Source organism: Dendropsophus ebraccatus, chromosome 4, assembly GCF_027789765.1.
Source record: "Dendropsophus ebraccatus isolate aDenEbr1 chromosome 4, aDenEbr1.pat, whole genome shotgun sequence".
NCBI lineage: Eukaryota > Metazoa > Chordata > Amphibia > Anura > Hylidae > Dendropsophus > Dendropsophus ebraccatus.
Genome location: NC_091457.1, coordinates 146,376,862 through 146,398,968, shown reverse-complemented (window position 1 = coordinate 146,398,968; position 22,107 = coordinate 146,376,862). Strand labels below are relative to the sequence as shown.

At 45.5% G+C, this 22,107-nt stretch overlaps 1 protein-coding gene across 1 annotated transcript in view; it reads right to left on the bottom strand.

Annotated features, from left to right (window-relative positions):
- The window catches only part of SHISA8 (shisa family member 8), an 86,421-nt gene extending 65,270 nt beyond the window's left edge, over positions 1 to 21,151 (bottom strand). The window contains exon 1 of the mRNA XM_069968941.1: positions 20,643 to 21,151. Coding sequence (XP_069825042.1) covers positions 20,643 to 21,151 — 509 coding nt within the window. The remainder of the gene's footprint in view (positions 1 to 20,642) is intronic.
- Positions 21,152 to 22,107: the final 956 nt, after the last annotated feature.

The window sequence follows — 22,107 nt, the reverse complement described above, 5'->3', positions numbered from 1 at the left end:
TCCTCTCTGAACTTCTTTGGTTTTTCATCCACGCCATTGTATTGCTGTATACTTTATACTAATCAGAGGTGAGCAGGACTTCCTACCCCAAATCTTTCCATTGGGATCAGTTTTCCTGGTTTGCTCTTATGGAACTGTTTTGTGATGCAGGATACACAACTCTCAGCTACTAATAAAATCCCAATAAAGGGAAATGCATCCATGGCCATAACACAATGTTATCATAGGGTCCTAATCTAAGGGGACATATCTCAAGCATTCTTACACTTATGCGGTTATAGTACTTATACTATAAATAAGGCAGACTCTAAAACCTGATCAAATACAGTGACCATGTGGCTATGTTCACACAACGTCAAAAATATTGAAAAGGTGGCCGATTTTCATATTTAAAATAACGTCCGTTTTTGCCGAGATTTAACTGACTGCAATGGCAATGCATTGAAGTCAATGGGAAGACAGACGTCCAATGCACACAGTGTTTTGAATAACGGGCGTTTTTGCCGCGGGCGTCAAAATAATGAACATGGGACAAGCTCATCTCTGAAGTAATGGTGGCTACAGACAGTGGGGAACACCGGCGACAGAACAAAAGGGGACTGGGGGAGCGCAGAGAGGTAAGCATAACATGTTTGTTATGTTTTCTTATATGGCAGCAACATGTTTAAAATGTGCTAGCGCCCGATTACCTTTTTAAGGATAACTTTTACACCTTGACCCGGTTGCTTATCAGATGCACACTTAAGGCCCCATTACACAGAACGATTGTCGGCAGTTACGGCCGATAATCGTCCTGTGTAATAGAAGGCAACAATCAGCCAACATGAATGATGTCGGCTGATCATTGCTGTTGTTTGTCTTTCGACATGTTGAAAGACAAACAACTGTGATAGCAGCAATATGCTGCCATCGCTCTGTGGAACAGGAGCGGGTGCAGCAGACCGCCGCTATCCTCTATGGGCTGGCCAGACGATCTAGCAATCACCTGGGCAGCGCCCCTGCAGCTCTCCACGGCCCCCCCTGCACTCACCCTCTAACTACCGCCACGTGTAATAGCGGTGACCAGTGATCGGGGAACGAGGAGTCACTGCTCCTCTTACCCCCTAACTGTAGAAAATAATTTTGGGGGAGGGACGGATAAGAAAATAAGACTCTTTAGTTTACAGGAGAGATAAGCAGTTTATGGTTGTGTGTGAATGTGCATGAATATGAATGGGGGGTTTGGAGGAAACAGCCAACAAGTATTTAGCCAACAGCTAATATGTATGGCCAGCTCTAGCCCCACTAGTCCCATACATACTGTACACTGTCAGGCTTGGATGGACAAAACACTTAAAGTGACTCTGTACCCACAATCTGCCCCCCCCCCCCCCCAAACCACTTATACCTTTAGATAGCTGCTTTTAATCCAAGACCTGTCCTGGGGTCCGTTCGGCAGGTGATGCAGTTATTATCCTAAAAAACAGCTTTTAAACTGGCAGCCCTGTGTCAAACGGCCGTGGCCTACAATATCTGTGCCCTAACTTTGCACCACCCCTCCGTCCGTCCTCCCCACCCTCTTCATCATTAGGAATGCCCCTAGAACATTTTCTCCTGTCTGAACATTGCACGGGTGCCTTAACTATCCAGCCCATGTGACGTGCTGACACAGGTAAGGAATAGGAGACAATCTGCCTGGGGCATTCCTGATGATGAGGAGGGTGGAGAGGAGAGACAGAGAGGTTGTGCCAGCCTAAAGCATACACAATCTAGGCCACGGTCATTGGGCACAGGGCTGTTTTTTAGGACAATAACTGCATCACCAGCCGAACGGACCCCAGGACCAGGGGCGGATTAACTTTACCATAGGCCCCATAGCCCCCCCACCCCACTGTAACTATGGCAGCACTAGCCTGGCATTCATAGTACAGGACAGATAATGTCATGATGTCCTGATTTGTGCAAAATTGCCATAAAAAACAGTGAATCATGCAAATCATGGCGGAAGTGTAGCCAGGAGACAGTACACCACTGAAAGTATAAGTCTTTTTGGGTGGTCATGGGCCCCCCAGGAGCTCAGGGCCCCGGGCTGCCGCCCGAAACGCACCTATAATCCTCTACTGCCCAGGACAGATCTTGGGTTAAAAGCAGCTATCCAAAGGTACAAGCGGTTTGGGGGGGGGGGGGGGGAAGGGGGGTCAGATTGTGGGTACAGAGTCGCTTTAACAGGCCTCAGGGCAGACCTTATCTCACGGACTGCTGGTCTCTTCCACTCATGGCTAACACAGTTCTAACAACAGCTACAGTCTGGTCCTGTACAGCATCTCTTAGGATCTTCACATATCTACTTCTGCTTGCAGACCAACAATGTAAAGCCCCTATCACACGGGGCAATCTCTAGGGAGCAAGTGAGTGCCTACCTGTCAGGTCAGCATTCGCTTGCTCCTCGTTCCCCGCACGCTGCCGGCGCTATGACTTGTGCCGACAGCGAGCAGTTAAAGGACAACTCCGGCGGACCCCCCCCCAAAAAAAAAACACAGACACACACAGACACCATACTCACCATCCCTCCGGTGACGATCGCCACTCCATTCGCCCGCCGTCTGCCTCACCGTCACCTGCGTCTGCCGTCCAGCGATGTCTTTTGCTTCCGGGTCCATGAGAGAGAAAAGGCTGCCAGTGCGCTTGCGCACCGGCAGCCTTTTCATTGGCTGGAGCGCATCACATGGCTTCCAGCAAGCTCAGCCAATCCGGGCTGAGCAAGCTGGAAGCCATGTGATGCGCTCCAGCCAATGAAAAGGCTGCTGGTGCGCATGTGCACCAGCAGCCTTTTCTCTCCCATTCACTCTCAAAGAAGACGCCGAAGAGGAAGAAGACCCGGACCGCCCCCCAGCTCTGACGTCACCCGTCACCAGATGCCGCCCGGGAGAAGAGGACCGTGACGACCGTAATAGGTAATGTATACATTCTTTAACTTCCGGGGTGGGGGGTCGGGAGTCAGAAAGTGGGGGAATGGGGGCCAGACCGGGTATTTAACCACATTACAAAGTTATATAACTTTGTAATGTGTGTTAAATAAGCCCCAAATATTTTTCGCCGGAGTTGTCCTTTAAGTGCAGGGGGGGGGGGGTGTAAGCCCATAGGAGTGCTTCCCTGTTTTTTTCATCCATTTTTTGCAAAAAACGGATGGAAAAACGGATGCATTAGTGTGCATCCGGTTTGATCCGTTTTTCCATTAACTTTCATTGTAAAAAAACGAATCAAAACGGATCCGTTTTTTTTAACGGACACAAAAGTAGTGTCAGCTACGTTGATTGTGTCTGTCAAAAAAAAAACGGATTCGTTTTGATCCGTTTTTTTTTTTTACAATGGAACTCAATGGAAAAACGGATCAAAACGAATGCACACAAATGCATCCGTTTTTTTCATCCGTTTTTTGCAAAAATGCAGTGTGAACCCAGCCTTAGAGGTTACCTTGGGTTCCCTTGGGTTCCCTTGTGACCACAGAAGCTCTTATAAGCCTTGCTTTTATTCTTTGTTGATAGGCCACTCCTGGGAAGGGTAACTATGGTCTTGGATTCCCTTCGTTTGCACACAATCTGTCTGAATGGAGTCCAAACTGTATGGGGATGGTTTGGAACCTTTTCCAGCCTGATGAGCATCAACAACTCTTCTTCATGCCAAGATACACTTTCCTAAATGTGTAGGGAAGATCAGACTTTGATAGATCTCTATTCTTTAAATTAAACAGGTCGCCAGGGGCGGGCTGGGCCGGGGGGCAGGGTGGCATATGCCCCCCGGGCCGGTCCCCCCACTACACCTAAGGGCCGCGGCGTCCGGATGTTGCTAGGGCCGCTCTGCCACTTTAATTCTTTCCTCAGTAAGTGCGGCCGCTGCACTCACTCTCTAGCAGTCAGCAGCGGTGACAGAACGCCGCGCTGACTCTGCCTCACACTTCACTTTGCTCATTGGTGGAACAGGCAGCCTGTTCCATCACTGAGCAAAGAGAAGTGCACAGCCCATGGAGGAGGACGCCTGCCGGGAGAAGAGCCGCCCACCGCCCGACTGGTATCTGGGGACGGGGCCTGGGTTGTGGGGAGCGGGTCTGGGGGGGTTACTGTATAGTACTGGGGTCTATAAGACACCAATACTATACAGTAGCCTAGAGCCGGCTGGAGCAGGGGACACTCACCTCCCTGTCCGGGCAGCCAGTGTTTCCTCCGTGATTCTGCAGTGTGATTAGCACTGCCTGCTCCTCTCTGCTCTGGTCAGACCTAACCAGAAGAGGCCAGAACAGCAGAGAAGCACGGACCAGCTTGTGAAGTAAGTATGGGGGGGGCATTGTGCATTGTGCTTTGTCCTATCTACAACATTTGACTCTCCAGTTATTGCATAACTACAGCTCCCATTATATCCTGGTGGCAGGACATGATAGGGGTTGTAGTTTGGCAACAGCTGAGGAGTCACTGGTTAGGAAGCAATAATTTAGGTAGAGTTTAGGTGTTCTCCAACCTGTGACTGCTCAGTTAGTGAAACACTACAACTCCCATCATGCCCTTCTAGCAGGAGATAATGGGGATGGTAGTTTAGGAACAGCAGGAGGGTCACATGTTGGAGAACACCACACAAAATAAACTGTACCCCTAAATCATTGCTTCCTAACAGTGGCTCCTCAGTTGTTACAAAACTACAACTCCTATCATGCCCTGCTGGCAGGATATAATGGGGGTTGTAGTTTAATAACTGCAGAAGGGTCAGATGTTAGAGAAATTACACTAAATAAACTGTACCCATAAATCATTGCTTCCTATCCAGGCGCTCCTCAAGTGTTACCAAACTACAACTATTATCATGTCCTGCTTGCATAATGGAAGTTGTAGTTTACGAACATCTGAGGAGCCACTGGTTGGGAAACAATGATTTAGGGGGCTCAGTGGTACGTTACATTAGAGAGGACAGTGGTATAGTGCATTAGGGGTCAGTGGTACAGTACATAGAGGACAGTGGTACAGCACATTAGAGAGGACAGTGGTACAGTACATTAGAGAGGACAGTGGTACAGTACATTAGAGGGGACAGTGGTACAGTACATTAGAGGACAGTGGTGCAGTACATTAGAGGGGACAGTGGTACAGTGCATTAGAGGGGACAGTGGTACAGTACATTAGAGAGGACAGTGGTACAGTACATTAGAGGGGACAGTGGTACAGTACATTAGAGGGGTCAGTGGTACAGTGCATTAGAGAGGATAGTGGTACAGTACATTAGAGAGGACAGTGGTACAGTACATAGAGGACAGTGGTATAGTGCATTAGAGGGGACAGTGGTATAGTACATTAGAGGGAACAGTGGTACAGTACATAGAGGACAGTGGTATAGTGCATTAGAGGGGACAGTGGTACAGTACATTAGAGAGGACAGTGGTATAGTACATTAGAGGGAACAGTGGTACAGTACATAGAGGACAGTGGTATAGTGCATTAGAGGGGACAGTGGTATAGTACATTAGAGAGGACAGTGGTACAGTGCATTAGAGGGGACAGTGGTACAGTACATTAGAGAGGACAGTGGTATAGTACATAAGAGGGAACAGTGGTACAGTACATAGAGGACAGTGGTATAGTGCATTAGAGGGGACAGTGGTACAGTACATTAGAGAGGACAGTGGTACAGTGCATTAGAGGGGACAGTGGTTCAGTACATTAGAGAGGACAGTGGTACAGAACATTACAGGGACAGTGGTACAGTACATTAGAGAGGACAGTGGTACAGTGCATTAGAGGGAACAGTGGTACAGTACATAGAGGACAGTGGTATAGTACATTAGAGAGGACAGTGGTACAGTACATTAGAGAGGACAGTGGTACAGTGCATTAGAGAGGACAGTGGTACAGTACATTAGAGAGGACAGTGGTACAGTGCATTAGAGGGGACAGTGGTACAGTACATTAGAGAGGACAGTGGTACAGTACATTAGAGGACAGTGGTATAGTGCATTAAAGGGGACAGTGGTACAGTACATTAGAGAGGAGAGTGGTACAGTACATTAGGGGGTGATTGGGACAGTACATTAGAGAGGACAGTGGCACAGTACATTAGAGGGGACAGTGGTACAGTACATTAGAGGACAGTGGTACAGTACATTAGAGGGGGCAGTGGTACAGTACATTAGAGGGGACATTGGTACAGTACATTAGAGGGGGCAGTGGTACAGTACATTAGAGGGGACATTGGTACAGTACATAAGAGGGGACAGTGGTACAGTACATTAGAGGACAGTGGCACAGTACATTAGAGAGGACAGCGGTACAGTACATTAGAGGGGACAGTGGCACAGTACATAAGAGGGGACAGTGGTACAGTACATTAGAGGACAGTGGTATAGTGCATTAAAAGGGACAGTGGTACAGTACATTAGAGAGGAGAGTGGTACAATACATTAGGGGGTGATTGGGACAGTACATTAGAGAGGAGAGTGGTACAGTACATTAGGGGGTGATTGGGACAGTACATTAGAGAGGACAGTGGCACAGTACATTAGAGGGGACAGTGGTACAGTACATTAGAGGACAGTGGTACAGTACATTAGAGGGGGCAGTGGTACAGTACATTAGAGGGGACATTGGTACAGTACATAAGAGGGGACATTGGTACAGTACATAAGAGGGGACAGTGGTACAGTACATTAGAGGACAGTGGCACAGTACATTAGAGAGGACAGCGGTACAGTACATTAGAGGGGACAGTGGCACAGTACATAAGAGGGGACAGTGGTACAGTACATTAGAGAGGACAGTGGTACAGTACATTAGAGGACAGGGGTACAGTACATTAGAGAGGACAGTGGTACAGTACATTAGAGGACAGTGGTACAGTACATTAGAGGACAGTGGTACAGTACATTAGAGAGGACAGTAGTACAGTGCATTATAGGGGACAGTGGTATAGTGCATTAGAGAGGACAGTGGTACAGTACATTAGAGGCGACAGTAGTACAATACATTAGGGGGGTCAGTGGTACAGTACATTAGAGAGGACAGTGGTACAGTACATTAGAGGATAGTTGGGGGGGCAGTGGTACAGTACATTAGATGTGACAGTGGTACAGTACATTAGGGGGGGTCAGTGGTACAGTACATTAGAGAGGACAGCGGTACAGTACATTAGAGGACAGTGTTGTGGGGGGCAGTGGTACTATTTATTAAAGACAGTTCATAAGAGGCACAGTTTATCTAGGGGACAGTAGTACAGTTCATTAGGACAAATGGGTGCTATTCACTTAGCACAGGCATGTCCAAAGTCCGGCCGGAGGGCCATTTGCGGCCCGCGTTCCGAACTTTTACGGCCCCCCAGGTATCCAGCTTGCTATTATCTGCCTGTGTTATAAAGCATATAGCATTTAGCATGTAAAATGGTCGGCCCTCGCACATGTTCACTTCATCAAATTTGGCACTCTTCGAAAAAAGTTTGGACATGCCTGACTTAGCACAAGGAGAGGGTGGGGCTAACTGCAGATGGGGACACAAAGGGGGGCCTAACTAAAGATGAGGGCAAAGACAGGGGGCACAATTACAGATGGGGAACAAATAGGGGGTCTCATTACAGATACAGGCATTAAGAAGGGACCTAACTTTAAAAAGAGGCACAGAAAAGGGAAGTGACTACAGATTGGTCTTTAAAGAAGTTCCTGTTACTGTTTAGGGGCACTATGATGGAGAGTTTGTATAAAAGTGGGTAAAGGTGCTGTAAAAGTAAGGTGCTGAAGATGTTTGTCTGGCAGATACTGCTGAGATGATTTGTGGTTGGAAGAATTATTCATGATCGAAAAGAAAATGAAACCTGACCGACTCAGAAAACGTCATCTGTGAGTCACTGGATGTGTTTGCACTGTACTTATATGGTATACAGAGCTTGTGTACAGCTGGTATCTACCACTATTTGGTCACCGTATGGGGTAATATTGGCCCCTGTGTGGTGGAGTGTAGTACCAGTATAGTAGTAATGCTCGTAGTGTGACGGTATTAGGTAACCTTTTATAATGTAGTTACTATGTGATTGTAGTATGTGGTCATGGTATGGTGGTATTATTTGCCCCTTGTATACTGATATTATTGGTTATATAAGTATACAGGATTTGGTCAGTAATAGTATGATGTCCATGTCCATACAAGGTATAATCCAAGCCAGAGCAGATTAAACTCTGGCCTTACATAAAAATCCTGGGACGGCAGAGGTTGGAGGAACATAAAAAAGAATATACTTACCCGTCCCTGTGCCCCTGCAGTACAGGTTCACCACCTCTCTCACAGCTACTGTTATCCTGCTCCTCCCATTCCTGCATTGTCAAGTCCGGCAGGAAGTACCCGTTCGCCCCAGTGCGTGACGTTGCAGGACCAGGAGCTGCAGGAACCCGGTCTGTGAGCAGTGACGCTGCACTGCGGAGGCATTGGGACAAGTATGGATTCTTTATTATGTTCCCCCTCACCCCCGGCCAGCTTGGGATGTTTAGGTTCGGCCCTGGCGAATATCCGCTACTCATGGGCCACTGCTGTGTACTTGCCCCCCAGGCTAAAGTTTGCCAGCCAGCCCCTGGTTACTATATAATCACATATATGTGTAGTGCCGGTATATACCGCTATATGGTCCCTGTATATCCACATATATGCAGGGGCGGGCTGGGCCGGGGGGCAGGGGGGCATATGCCCCCCGGGCCGGTCTTCCCCCAGTTGTCAGGGCCGCATGGCTGCTGACAGCTGGCTGGAGTCCTCAGTGCCCCGCCTCCCCTGCTTACAGCCCCGCCCTCTTCAGTCATATTTACCTGTGGCTGTGGTGGATCCGGACTGTGATGGAAGCGGCCGCTGAAGCCCCGCCCCCATGCCGGTAAGCCCCGCCCCCTGTATGGCCACTATGCTTTCTATAAGCCTAAGAGGCTTATGGTAAAAAGCAAACTGCTGTAGGCAGTATCTTCCTCCGGCCACCAGAGGCCGCTCTCTCCTCCCAGCTGGTTCTTCTGCAACTGGGCTAGAAGAGCCTGAAGACAGAGAAGATGGTGTCTGCAGGAAGCAAGGTACCTACACAGCAGGACATAAGGCAGGGGGAGGGAACCAAGGCCCACCAGCTGCTGCAAAACTACAACTCCCATCATACCTGGGCAGCCATAGGCTGTCCATGGATGATGGGAGTTGTAGTTTTGCAACAGCTGAAGAGCCAAGGTTCCCCCTCCCTGACATAGAGGATACATATACACAGGAGACCTACACAGGAGGATACATATATACAGGAGACCTACACAGGAGGATACATATATACAGGAGACCTACATATATACAGGAGACCTACACAGGAGGATACATATATACAGGAGGAGACATACAAAGGGGTACATAGAGCATGCATATATACAGGAGGAAGCATATATACAGGGGTACATAGAGGATACATATATACAGGAGGAGACATACAGAGGGGTACATAGAGGATACATATATACAGGAGGAAGCATATATACAGGGGTACATAGAGGATACATATATACAGGAGGAGACATACAGAGGGGTACATAGAGGATACATATATACAGGAGGAGACATATATACAGGGGTACATAGAGGATACATATATACAGGAGGAGACATATATACAGGGGTACATATAGGATACATATATACAGGAGGAGACATATACAGGGGTACATAGAGAAAAAGAAATGGTGTGGAGACAGCATCCATCCAGTGAAAAAATATTTTTACTTTATTTTAAGCCATTGCATATAAAAAGATTACCGACGTTTCGGCTCTAACACTTGAGAAAGGCTCAGGAGTGTTAGAGCCGAAACGTCGGTAATCTTTTTATATGCAATGGCTTAAAATAAAGTAAAAATATTTTTTCACCGGATGGATGCTGTCTCCACACCTTTTTTTTTTCGCTATTGAGTATCAGGTGTGGGCCCACCTGACGGAGACTGTGCATCCCTGGGAGGTTCCGCTGTTCCAACCTTGGACTTTACCAGGGGTACATAGAGGATACATATATACAGGAGGAGACATACAGAGGATACATATATACAGGAGGAGACATATATACAGGGGTACATATAGGATATGTATATACAGGAGGAGACATACAGAGGGGTACATAGAGGATACATATATACAGGAGGAGACATACAGAGGGGTACATAGAGGATACATATATACAGGAGGAGACATATATACAGGGGTACATAGAGGATACATATATACAGGAGGAGACATATATACAGGAGGAGACATACAGAGGATACATATATACAGGAGGAGACATATATACAGGGGTACATAGAGGATACATATATACAGGAGGAGACATACAGAGGATACATATATACAGGAGGAGACATATATACAGGGGTGCATAGAGGATACATATATACAGGAGGAGACATATATACAGGAGGAGACATACAGAGGATACATATATACAGGAGGAGACATATATACAGGAGGAGACATACAGAGGATACATATATACAGGAGGAGACATATATACAGGGGTACATAGAGGATACATATATACAGGAGGAGACATATATACAGGAGGAGACATACAGAGGATACATATATACAGGAGGAGACATATATACAGGGGTACATAGAGGATACATATATACAGGAGGAGACATATATACAGGGGTACATAGAGGATACATATATACAGGAGGAGACTTATATACAGGAGGAGACATACAGAGGATACATATATACAGGAGGAGACATATATACAGGGGTACATAGAGGATACATACATACAGGAGGAGACATATATACAGGAGGAGACATACAGAGGATACATATATACAGGAGGAGACATATATACAGGGGTGCATAGAGGATACATATATACAGGAGGAGACATATATACAGGGGTACATAGAGGATACATATATACAGGAGGAGATATACAAAGGATACATATATACAGGAGGAGACATATTTACAGGGGTACATAGAGGATACATACATACAGGAGGAGACTTATATACAGGAGGAGACATACAGAGGATACATATATACAGGAGGAGACTTATATACAGGGGTACATAGAGGATACATACATACAGGAGGAGACATATATACAGGAGGAGACATACAGAGGATACATATATACAGGAGGAGACATATATACAGGGGTGCATAGAGGATACATATATACAGGAGGAGACATATATACAGGGGTGCATAGAGGATACATACATACAGAGGAGTTAGGGCTGGTGCGATTAATCAAATTAATTTGCCCAGAAGGTTAGAATCAATTTCGATTAAAACCGTAAATTCAATTTTCACAAAAAATCATTGCAGGTGGAGCAGCGTAGAGTGACGGGTTGGCGGCCGGGCAAGAGGTGCAGGTCAAGCAGGCGGCGCGGAGGTGAGGTGCATGGCGGGCGGCGGTGCGTGGAGTGTCGGGCCGGAGGTGAGGTGCAGGGCGGTCGGCAGTCCGCCTAACAGAGCTGCGACTGACCTACCCCAGCTATACATATCACATCCTGCTCCCCTCCCGGCCACACGTGCAGGTCCCCGGTCTCTGGAGGAGGCTGCAGGGACTGTAGTGGTGATAACGTTGCTTCGGGTCCTGGAGCTGAACAGCGGGATCTGCATCCCCCGATCCCGCTGTACAGCTCCAGTAATGGCAGTGACGCTATCACCTCTACAGTCCCTGTGGCCTGCTTCAGAGACCGGGGACCTGCACGTGTGGCCGGGAGGGGAACCTGTGTGCCGGGGTGAGAGGAGGAGGGATATGTGCACTCCTGCCCCAATCACCCCCAGCTGCCCAATCCCTCTAGAGTCACCCCCAGTCTGCCTCAGTCCCCCTCTGTCACCCCCAGCTGCCCCAGTCCCCCTAGAGTCACCCCCAGTCCCCCTCAGTCATCCACAGTCTGCCCAGTCACCCCAGTCTGCCCCAGTCCCCCTTCAGTCACCCCCAGTCTGCCCTAGTCCTCATTCAGTCAACTCCAACTGCCCCAGTCCCGCTTAAGTCAACCCCAGTTTCCCCAGTCCCCCTCAGTCACCCCCAGCTGCCCCACTCACCCCCCAGTTTGCCCCGTACACCCCCAGCTCTCCCAGTCATCCCCAGCTGCCCCAGTTTCCCCCAGTATGTCCCTATTACCTCTCATCTATACCTTTATTCCTACTACACCCCTCATCTTTACCTGTACTACTACAGCTCACATCTATACCTGTACTACTAATCCCCCTCATCAGTATTACTAATACCCCCCATATCTATACCTGTACTACCTCACCCCTCATCTTTACCTGTACTACTACACCCATTATCCACTATACCTCCACTACTACACTCTACCTAGATGGAGGCACCATGTGTCCCGCTAACCCCCCCCCCCCCCCTCGCTTATCCCGGAAATGCCCCTGCCTGCATGTGTCCCTGCTACATAGAGGATACATATATACAGGAGGGCATAGAGGATACATATATACAGGAGTACATAGTGGATACATATATACAGCAGTAAATAGAGGATACATGTATACAGCAGTACATAGAGGATACATATATACAGGGGGAGGCATATATACAGCAGTACATAGAGTATACATATATATATACAGGAGTACATAGAGGAGGCATATATACAGGAGGACATAGAGGAGGCATATATACAGGAGGACATAGAGGATACATATATACAGCAGTACATAGAGGAGACGTATATACAGAAGTATATAGATGATACATATATACAAGAGGAGACCTACACAGGAGTACATAGAGGAGACATATATACAGAAGTACATCGAGTGATATAAACTATTGTAAAAATACAGTAACCCCAGCTTTCCCAGCATCTTGCGTAGTAGTCAGTATAATGAGGGTCAGGCAGCTTTCCCAGCATCTTGTATTTGTAGTCTGTATAATGGAGGTCACCCAGCTTTCCCACCATCTTATCCTCAGTATAATGGAGGTCACCCAGCTTTCCCACCATCTTAACCTCAGTATAATGGAGGTCACCCAGCTTTCCCACCATCTTATACTCAGTATGATGGAGGTCACCCAGCTTTCTCATCATCTTATACTCAGTATGATGGAGGTCACCCAGCCTTCCAGCATCTTGTACACAGTTTTATGGGGGTCACCAGCTTTTCCACCATCTTATACTTAGTATGATGGAGGTCACCCAGCTTTCCAGCATCTTGTACACAGTATTATGGGGGTCACCAGCTTTTCCACCATCTTATACTCAGTAGGATGGAGGTCACCCAGCTTTCCCAGCATCTTATACTAAATATGATGGAGGTCACACAGCTTTCCCAGTATCTTGTAGTCAGTATGATGGAGGTTACCCAGCTTTCCCACCATCTTATACTCAGTATGACGGGGGTCACCCAGCTTTCCCACCATCCTATACTCAGTATAATGGAGGTCACCCAGCTTTCACAGCATCTTATACTTAGTATCATGGAGGTCACCCAGCTTTCCCAGCATCTTATAATCAGTATGATGGAGGTCACCCAGCTTTCCCAGCATCTTATAATCAGTATGATGGAGGTCACCCAGCTTTCCCAGCATCTTATAATCAGTATGATGGAGGTCACCCAGCTTTCCAGCATCTTATACTCAGTATGATAGAGGTCACCCAGCTTTCCCACCATCCTATACTCAGTATAATGGAGGTCACCCAGCTTTCCCAGCATCTTATACTCAGTATGATGGAGGTCACCCAGCTCTCCAGCATCTTATACTCAGTATGATAGAGGTCACCCAGCTTTCCTAGCATCTGTCTATGGGACCGTTCTGTGTCATCACTGAGCCGCCCCATAGACTTATACAGGAAAGTGAGTTCTGACCCTTTCACAGGGCACAGTAGGATATTTGGTCACAAATGACTGGAAGGACCGAAGATGTTATAGGTAAGAGGCCAGAGTGGTCCTTTAAGGATGGGCCGCCAGCCTGCTACTCATGGGCCAGTGCTGTGTACTTGCCCCCCGGGCTAAAATTTGCCAGCCAGCCCCTGCAGGTCGCCCTCTCCCTCTGTTATCCCATTGACTGAAAACACCTGACTCTTAAGGCCTCCCATACACCTTCAGGCTATGTTCACACTATGTATATTTGAGGCTGTATAGCAACCAAAACAAGGAGTGGATTGAAAACACAGAAAGGCTCTGTTCACATAATGTTGTAATTGAGTGGATGGCCGCCATTTAATGGCAAATATTTGCTGTTATTTTAAAACAACGGATGTTGTATTGAAATAATGGAAGTTATTTACTGTTATATGGCGGCCATCCACTCAATTACAACATTATGTGAACAGAGCCTTTCTGTGTTTTCAATCCACTCCTGGTTTTGGTTCCTATGAGGACCTGACATGAGGTCCAAATACAGCCTCAAATATACATAGTGTGAACCCAGCCTTAATAACGGATGGCTGAACAATACGGCTGCTAGCTAAGTGACCAGTCACCTGTCCTCCCCATACACGGTAACATTTGGCATGGCTAAATGAGAGCGCTCTTGCTACGGCTTATCTCTTTCTTTGTGTCATACAGACTGCCGCGCAGCGACCCATTAAAAACAATTTGGTTAATCCATTGGTTAATACATTTGTATTCTCCAACAACTTTAATAGAGAACACCATTCCAATAGTGCAATCAGGGTTGACAACCTCATTATTTCTTTTTACTAGACATCTTATCTGAACATCACAAGCAGCTTAGAATACTAATGTGAAGACATTAGCAGCAATCACTGTGAAATGTGAAGTGGTAATAATTACAATCACAATCATCTGTACAAACTCCAGCTGAAAGTCAGAGATGCATAAATTATTGCATATGATTCCTGTGTTTATGACCAGTGCAGGAATTTATGGAAGCTTGACAACCAGTAGTCCAATTCATCTTCTTTCCTTAAATGAGCACTAACCTTCCAACAGAGTTTGTAGAAATTTTAGTACAAGTGAATATACAAAACTATGTAATATATAATACATAGCTTCTTATCAGGCAGCTATACTGTTCTCCATGCTGCTGCTACTGCTAAGGCTCTACCATGCTTAAGACCGATGTTTTTGTACATCAGTGTTAACGCTTAGTGAGGTAATCAAGTGCTGATCTGCTAGTTTACTGAGCCTATTAAATGGCTCGACAATTGTGCAGCAAGGGCTGTATATATATATATATATATATATATATATATATATATATGCTTTAAAATTGTAAAATAATAAAGTATATATGTTACCTCTCCATGCTCTCCAGTGTCTTCCTGGCTTCTCCCCGCAGCCGCTGCTGGAACTCCAGAGCCGGTGTCTGAAATGACAGGCTGCTTAGCCAATCACAGGCTGCTGCAGCCAGAGATTGGCTGAGCAGTCTGTCACTTCAGAGATGGGCTCTGAAATGGCAGGCCGCTTAGCCACTCACTGGCTGCGGCAGCCCCGTCCCTGCCAGTGTTTGGCTGAGCAGCCTGTCCCTTCAGAGACAGGCTCTGAAGTTGCTGTGGTGGCTGCGGGGAGAAGCCAGGAAGACACCGGAGAGCATGGAGAGGTATTTATATACTTTATTATTTTCTTTACACAGTCATTAGCCGTTGGCCACGTGTCGCTATTACATGTAGTGGTGCACGATCGGCAGCCAACGATTTTAAGTCAGGACTGAAAGACACGATCAGCTGATGATTGTTGTCATTGGCTGATTGTTGTCTTTATTACACAGAATGATAATCTGCCGAATCGGCAGATTATTGCTTTGTGTAATAGGGCTCTTATTGAGAGACGTGCTCCTCTCAGTCAATCTGGAAAATCTGAGGCTACCATTCAGCAGTCTTATGGTGGTTTTACACAGAACGATGTATTGTTCGAATTTGCACGATAACGGTCGAATTTGAACGATAATCGTACGTGTAAACGCAGCGAACGATCAAGCGACGAGCGAGAAATCGTTCATTTTGATCTTTCAACAAATTTTCAAATCGGCGTTGATCGTTCACAAAAAATTTGTAGATCGTTTAGTGTAAACAGTCTTTCAATGATTTCCCCTATGTGTGAGATAGGCTTAAGCGATCGCAAAACGAATATTCTGTACGATGTATCGTTCCGTCTAAATGCCGATCGTTATAAAAAAAAAATCGTTCATTCAAAATCGTTAATCGTGCGATTGGGTGAATTATCGCTTTGTGTAAAACCACCATTAGAAATCTACATGCGCTCTGGAGCTGGTGTAGATTTTCACCATGATTTATGCCTACTATCGGGTAAATCAAGGTAAATCAAGCCACATCAGCAAGGTCACATGCCTTCCACTCCTTGCTGTGCCCCCCTGCCTGCACATCAGAAAACTCTGCTAATTTTTGCAGATGTATACCTGGCATGGGTATGATACTTTGCCACCCCATTTTATTTTTCCTACATATCCATGCATTGGATGGCCAAATGGTGATGGTCTTACCTGTATGTGTCTGAGTGTAAAAAGAACTTTAGCATTTGTTAATATTTCCATGGAATTATAAACAAATATATTGTGTGGAACTGTGTCCCACTGCAAAGAAAACGCATGGTAGGCCACAGTGCATACTAATGAATAATGCACCACATAATTTGGCACGTGGCATTGTTTTGGCATGTGCTCGGGGAACGTAGGCTTATGGACTATACAATGGAATCCTCCTGGCAAATCCAAAAAATTTAAGGTGAGATTTACTAAAGACCAGCATTGTACAAGCCATTTTTAGCCAGTCTTTAAAATGAGGCTTGCACTACAAGGGTACAAACTCACTTGACGTATTTGCTGCGTGAATCAGTCTTAAAAATAAGCAGGCAAAACGCAGGTTGGCTTTATACGATTGTTCTGCATTAAAATACGCGATTGCGTATTTTTGAAGCGTGAAGCTTGTTGTTAGCAAAGCATCAGTTGTTAAAATACGCAATTGCGTATTTTTGAAGCGTGAAGCTACATGCGTTTTTCGCACAGGTTGTTAACAACTGATGCTTTGCTAACAACAAGCTTCACGCTTTAAAAATACGCAATTGCGTATTTTAACGCAGAACAATTGTATAAAGCCAACCTGCGTTTTGCCTGCTTATTTTTAAGACTGATTCACGCAGCAAATACGTCAAGTGGGTTTGTACCCTAATACATGATTTTTTTAAGCAAAGAAAAAAAAACCGTCACAGAGCGTTAGAAAATTTCCCCCAAAGAGTGAACAAAGCCCCTAATGTATCAAAAGTTAGAAGAATAAACATTAATATAAAAAAACACTCCTCCATTTGTAAAATGGGAATACTCTTAAAGGGGTTTTACCACCGGAGACATTGATGGCATAATTACACGCCATCAATGTCTGATTATGGGGGGGACATTCTGTGTATTGTACTGCAAAATTCGTTTCAATGGATCTGTGCTGGATTGTATACAGAGCTCCGGGTTAGTTGTGCTGCATGTGAGAAAATAAAAAGTGACTGCTGTGCTTTACATAAAGCTGGTGCCCTTTTGTTCTTGTGACTGGTAAGGAGCCCTGTGCTATGACACAGAGGCCGACAGTATCGTGAATCAATATGAATTACATTCTACTTTGTGTGTACTTTATTGTATCACACATTATTTAGCTTTAAAAAAAAAAAAAAAGTTATAAAAAGTTACAAAAAGACACTGAAGATATCTTATCTACTATTTGAGTTATTTTTTTTATAGAAAATGTTAATGTTTCACTCAATGTACTTCCAGCTATGTAGGAAAACCAGTGCAAGCCATCTTTTTCTGCAATATTTGTCAAACCAGCCCTGCTTATGAACAGCAGCAGGTACTCGTCCATGCTGCTGGCTGCTCTTCTCTGTGCTTTGTCCTAGTCTCTAGTCTATGCTATGGCATCCAGCCAACAAGTAAATATTACAACAGCAACAGTGGATATTACATAGATAAAAATTTTTGGTGACTTCTTACCATCATCATAACATGGAAACATGTTAACTGATCATTGATTGCATTGATATTATTTTGGTACAAGGAAAAATATATCCATTGTAACCCTTTCAGGACCTGACTAATTTTGGCCCTAAGAACCAGGGTCCATTTTTCAAATCTGACCTGTCTCACTGTATGCTATAACTTATCCCAATGATGGGGATCAGGGGCGGATTAACTTTACCGCAGGCCCTGGGCTGTTCACCAAGCTTGGGCCCCCCCACTATACCTCCGGCAGAACTAGCGTGGTGTTCATAGTCAGAACTGTAGCCAGGAGATAATACACCACTGAAAGTTTAAGTCTGTTTGGGTGGCCATGGGCCCCCCAGGAGCTCAGGGCCCCGGGCTACCGCCCGAAACGGACCTATTAAAATACACTACTGATGGGGATTATGTATGCATTTTACATAATGCATAACAGACATAATACATTGCAGTGTTGATCTGCTTTAGGGTTACATAGCTATGACACTGGAAGCTTCAGGGAGGCCTCCGGTTACCATATGTACCATCAGGACTTTGCGGTCACTTCGCAAAGCTCCAATGGGGAACAGAGGGAAAATTCTCCCTGTGTTTTTCCCTATAGATGCTGCGATCACTCTGAGTGCAGCATCTATAGGGTTAACTGTGGGGATCTGAGTGCTGCTCAGGTCCCAGCAGCTGCAGCTGGTGCCCAGCTATCACTGACAGCCACAGATTTTGCAGTTCTGCAGTTCTATCTAAGGACGTAACTGTACGTGCGTGAGCGGAAATGCACCAAAAAATTGATGTCACCGGACATCACTGGTCCTGAAGGAGTTTTTTAAAAAAAACACATGACCGAGACAGTTTCATAATGCAAGCCTATGGGAACAACTCTTCCCTAAGACAGAAAGTAATACAGAAACACTCAGTCACGCACTTCTTTCTCTGCTCATTCTAGTGTCAGGGCCTGAACTCTAAATGTCAAAAATGTATTAAATCGACAGGTACACGCCACACATAATGAAAACAAATATATTAACTAAAATGACCACATGCAAACACTCGCTAAACTAACATACATACCATTTCATAATCATAATAACACACAATTAAAAAAAAAAAGCCAGCCTACACTCTCCCTCTACGACTGAAACGGTACCCATACACGAGCCTGCGTCCACACCACCTTTCTTTTTCTACTATCCTGCTCTGTCATAGACGTATACTACAATAGAGGTGCCAGATCACTCTGCAGGCCAGACATCAACACCACCTGATGGGCCTCATTAACTTTAATTGGGTCCATTTAGGGTCCATTTACATGGAAAGATTATCTGACAGATTATCTGCCTAAAATTTGAAGCCAAAGCCAGGAACAGACTATAAACAGAGATCAGGTCATAAAGGAAAGCCTGAGATTTTTCCTCTTTTCAAATCTTTGGCAGATAATCTATCAGATAATCTTTCTGTATAAATGGACCCTTAGGGGCCAATGCCACAGAGCGATAATTGGCCCGATTCAGCAGCTGATTGTTGATATAGGTTTGAACCTATAATTGTCGGGCACCGACTGCGCATCACTACAAGTAATAGAGGTGCGCGGCTGGCGACTGGCGATTTACATTACCTATTCATGCTGCAGGGCTCCTCTTGTGGTCTTCTCCTTGTGTCCCGCGCGCTCCAGCTTTACAGCTGACAGGCCGCTCAGCCAATTGCTGGCCGGGATCGCGGCGGCCAGTGATTGGCTGAGCGGCCTGTCAGTTGAGACAGGCCACTCTGTAGCTAAAGCACGCGGGTCACAGGGAGAAGAAGACTGAAAGAGGAGCCCTGCAGCCTGGATAGGTAATGTATAAAGTTTAAGCAAGGGCTGCAAGGACATCAGTAACAATGTCCATGCAGTCCTTGTTAAATGATAATCGGGCTGTGGAACAGTTATTATCGGGCCCCCATCGGCCCGTGTAATAACACAGTCTTCATCATGTATATGTAAAAAAGCCTTTAGATTAAGGTTGGCCAAACACACTGATTTAAGCAAGATAAACCAACCACCTAATATGTTAGGGGTGCTCCTAACTCACCTTCAAGGGCAGATTTCAATATGTCCAATGCTTTTGTGCTCAAGAAGATATACTACCAGGTATCTGGGAGAGGTGGTGCATGCACATGCATATTCAGCTGAACTAAGTGTACATATGTATCTCAACAGAGATAGCTCACGGTGAGACAAGCATTTGGCCGGCAGCTTTCTAGTGTGTATAACCAACTAAGACTGAAGACACACACAGACTTTTGTTGCACCCAGTAACTTCCGGTAGTGAACATTCTGACTGAAAACGGCAACAGACCCTCAATTTTTCACCATGACATTTCAGTTGGGTCTTTTGCACTTTATGTGAAGTTGCTCCTGACCTAGATTTCCAAGGGGAAACCCTAAGGACATACTTATGCACTAGTTTTACAATGAATGGTGGGAAACCAAAAAGTCTAGCCTGAACATTCGATTGAACTGCCCTTGTCCCAGTTCGTTACTATCATAGTTATCCTCCTAAAACACACTCTTTGTGTTGCCTATACCTTAAAATGACATGGGATAAAAAAAAAAGAAAGCTGAACATGATAAATCTGTAAGCTACCAGTTGAACACCAAAGTTAAACAAAGATGTTGCAAAAACCAAAAGACTATAAGAGCCAAAAACAGGTGTAAACACAGAACAGCTGACATATAGTATTAACAATTGTCTTACCTAGATACATTCATGTCAGTTTGGGGCCGTTGAGTCTTTTCCACGGCCAATTTAGTGAAGATCCCTATGAGCACCATTAGGGCAGCCACACCACAAATGATGTACACAATCATGTTAGTCTTGTCTTTACTGGGGTCGTCACTCGAGTCATCCCCTCGGGCAGGTGGTTTCCCAGTGTTTGCCCAGTTTGGAGTGTCGTAGTTGGAGCACATACTTTGGTCCAATCTTCCATGCTTGAACTGACAGCAGAAACGATATCCGCAGGTTCCGCAGCAGTACAAATAACTGCTGGCATTGCAGTTAAATGGTGGGTCCCATTGACCCATCACATCATAGTAGCCTCTGCACCTGTCAGCCTCTGCAGGTGTCTCTGTAGGCAGTGGAGGTTTAGGAGTTCCTGGTACTGGATCATCAGCCAGACCTGCTTTTGTGTTCGGGGTCCTTGCTTGCACCAAAAAGGGATGTAGGAACATGAGCCAGCATATCCCAAGCCACACAAGACACTCCATCATAAGAGGCTTTCTTTAGAGGGCAGTTTTGCTGTCTGTAGTCTCCGCAACCTCTTGCAATGAAGTGGTTGATTTCGTTTACAGAAGCAAGTTAGTAATACAAGCGTTGGGTGGGATCACAAACAAACTAGGAATTGCAAGGACAAGTCTTCTATCCAACTTCTTCAGAAAATTCTTAAGAATTCAGCTGGGGTCTTTGCATCACATTCATTCATCCGTCTTTGATCTTTTTTCGTCACCAAGTTTTCATTTTCTTCATTTAGTTTCTTTCTTCAGTTTTTTCCCTTTTTTCTAGGAGCCTTCAGTCTCCCTATGGTTCTGGAGTTCTCTCTGCTGCGAAAGAGGAAAATGTTCATAGATCGTGAGCTTTATTCATCCATCCATGCGCACGGATAGATCCTCTGTACACTGCTCCCTGGGTTTTGGCTGCCCCCTTGCTCTGCTGTGAAATGCTGGCTTCCAGCCAGTGACTAGGGTGGTAGGTGGTGACAGCAAGGACAAATAAGACAAGGCTGAAAAATTAAGTGCCGCTTATTGTAAAGGTTACAACATTATATTAGATATAATATAAGTGTAGTCTGATCACGTGTGTCATTTGTATCCTCCTTCCACAGTTTTTTTTTTTTTTTTTTTTTTACGGAATTTAACAGGATTTCAGAATTGCTCTTTGTTTCAGTGAATTGAAAACCTGCAGGATCCTATCTGAGTTGGGGAAAAAAATGACTGAACCTAGTCAGCGTCTTCACGTGTCTTTGACATTAATGTTCTTTTTAGGCATGCTTCTAGATCTGGATAATTTAGATAAGATTTACCCAGATTTGCCAAAGAGTTTAGCTCTCTTTTAATAGAAAATTTTCCTTGTGTAGCCCAAACCACAGAAAGTTAAATATTAAGTCAAGCAATAATATTGCATATATTATTGTGAATTGCCGTTGTCTTTCCGTGCACTTTTTGGC